Below are 2,524 nucleotides of genomic sequence, written 5' to 3' on the forward strand. Positions count from 1 at the left end.
TACATTTAATTTGGAATTTAATATATCACAGGACGCTTTGACTATGCCCCCGACTCTTCTGGCTAAAAGAGCTTATACACCACCCCAGGGCTATGAAAATGTAGAGGGAAATGACAAAAAGGTGGAGAAAATTAATGAATTGAACGTAAGTATAAGATTAATTTTAGATTTGTATATACTTAATGATTTTTCATCAAAGTTTCTAATTTTTATGATATATGATATGCAGGCGGCGCTGGAAGCTTCTCAAAACGATGTCTTCACCCGTGTCACGCAGTCTCGAAGTACAGAGGACACTCCTGTAGAGCCTAACCGCATGACCAGAGACGAGTGGATGGAAGTTGTCGACGGAGCTTACGGTTTACACTCAAGAAAGAAAGGAAGAGTGCCTCTGTCAAGTACTAGAGTTAAGACACTCACCACCACCAATAAGCCTAGCAGCCAATCTGTGACATCGACGCGACACGGTGACACGTCATATGTCGTGGGTAAGATTGGAAAATACTTGATGAAGAATGTTGAAATTCCATTGGCTTTAAGTTTTCTTCCCACTATTAAGCACGAGTTAAGTGGTGCACAAACGACTTGGGATGTCGTTCAGCGACTCATCGATTCTCAACCCGTAAAGGACTTGCTTCCGCAGTCTATATACGCGGATATTATGGTGTTGGCATTTGATGAGCATGCAGCTGCAAGTGGTGGAGAGGTATATATGTCATATTATATATATGTATTTATTATGAGTATTTTGGAATATATTCTCATATTGATTTACATTCTTTTTAGGCTAGAGGAGGTACCGTCGTAGGAAGCAGCAGTACGATACGGCATTCTGATGCAGCCGCCACCGATGATAGGGATCACGACGATAGGGACCACGACTATGATGAGTGAGTGATGTGTTAGACTTTTTGGTAACTTTTGTGGACTTTTGGATTGTGTTAAACATATTATGACCTCCTGATTATGTAGACTTTTGGATTGTGTTAAACATATTATGACTTCCTGATTATGTATATATGTGAATTGTTAAATGTTAATATTGTTGGATGTGAATCGATGAATGTAAATGTTAGTATTGTTGGATGTGAATGTGAATATTGTTGAATGTGAATCGGTGAACGTGAATATTGTTGGCTGCGAATCGATAAATGTGATATTATGAGTATTATTTAATATATTGTGAATAATGGTAGTAGGTACGCATTCCCGATTGGGGGGCTTTGCAATGCAGAAATAATTTTTTTTACCTGATTATGTACATTGGCGACGGGCATTTTTCGTCGCCAATGTATATTGGCGACGGGAATACACCTGTCGCCAATGTACATTGGCGACAGGCATTTTTCGTCGCCAATGTACATTGGCAACGGGGACAAACCCGCCGCCAATGTACATTGGCGACAGGGACAAATCCGTCACCAATACACTTTCGCGACGGGGTGGAGTCCGTCACCAATAATCCTGTCGCCAATAAACATTGGCGACGGGGAAATCCGTCGCCAATGATCATTGACGACGGATAGGTATTGGCGACAGAAAACATTGGCGATGGGTTATTGCCCGTCGCCAATGTACATTGGCGACGGATGTATTCCCGTCGCCAATGTACATTGGCGACGGGTTACAACTCGTCGCCAATGTACATTGGCGACGGATGTATTCCCGTCGCCAATGTACATTGGCGACGGGTTACAACTCGTCGCCAATGTACATTGGCGACGGATGTATTCCCGTCGCCAATGTACATTGGCGACGAGCTATAGCCCGTCGCCAATGTTTTCCGTCGCCAATGAACATTGGCGACGGATTTCCCCGTCGCCAATGTTTATTGGCGACAGGATTATTGGTGACGGACTCCGCCCGTCGTGAAAGTGTATTGGTGACGGATTTTGCTGCATTGGCGACGGATTTCCCCGTCGCCAATACTCAGTTTTCTACTAGTGAATGAAATGTTTTCATTCATTTACCAATTGTGAAATGAACAGTACATCACAATACCAGTATGTCTGGTAATCGAATCAAAAGAATTTTACATTCTCTCAATTATATCTTTCATATGAGCAAGTATAGTTTCATTCAAAATTTTTGAGAAGATGGAGATTTTGATTGCCTGAAATAGTATACTTGGCTCACTAGCTTTTCCTTGGAATATCTTTAAATTTCTTTCTTGCCAAATCAAGTAAACTGCTGTTGAGAGTGCCATTATCTTCATTATCTTCAAGAATCCTCTTCCCTTCAAGTTTAAAGAATACCAGTTTATAACTTGCATCCAATCACATGATCTCCAAGTAATGTTCATCTACTCCATCACTTTATTCTAGATTTCAGCAGTAAACTGACACTCAAAGAATAGATGTCCAATTGTTTTAGGTTGGCATCTAGAACAGAGCACACACTGATTTTGATTAACCTCCAGAATACCCATACGGCATAACTTGTCCAATGTAAGAAGTCTGGAGTGGCAAGCTAACCATGGAACAAAAGAGTGTTTAGGTATTGATACCCCTTCCATACTGTGTCA

The 2,524-nt window shown here is 41.3% G+C and overlaps 1 protein-coding gene across 2 annotated transcripts; it reads left to right on the top strand.

Annotated features, from left to right (window-relative positions):
- LOC109824834 lies at positions 24-993 on the top strand. Of its 2 annotated transcripts, none has more exons than XM_020391483.1 (3): positions 24-121; positions 230-706; positions 787-993. In XM_020391483.1, exons 1-3 carry the CDS (start codon positions 44-46, stop codon positions 892-894), a joined length of 663 nt encoding a protein of 220 aa, XP_020247072.1. In that variant the 5' UTR covers positions 24-43; the 3' UTR covers positions 895-993. The 2 variants fall into 2 exon arrangements, with proteins under 2 accessions (XP_020247072.1, XP_020247071.1); XM_020391482.1 differs by having other exon boundaries at positions 24-145; positions 787-992.

The sequence above is a fragment of the Asparagus officinalis genome, chromosome 9 (assembly GCF_001876935.1).
Source record: "Asparagus officinalis chromosome 9, Aspof.V1, whole genome shotgun sequence".
Classification (NCBI taxonomy): Eukaryota; Viridiplantae; Streptophyta; class Magnoliopsida; order Asparagales; family Asparagaceae; genus Asparagus; species Asparagus officinalis.

Coding starts and splice junctions, on each gene's coding strand:
- LOC109824834 (XM_020391482.1), top strand. CDS start 44: ATGCCCCCGACTCTTCTGGCTAAAAGAGCTTATACACCACCCCAGGGC. Junction 146..229: donor AGAAAATTAATGAATTGAAC/GTAAGTATAAGA, acceptor TATGATATGCAG/GCGGCGCTGGAAGCTTCTCA. Junction 707..786: donor CAGCTGCAAGTGGTGGAGAG/GTATATATGTCA, acceptor CATTCTTTTTAG/GCTAGAGGAGGTACCGTCGT.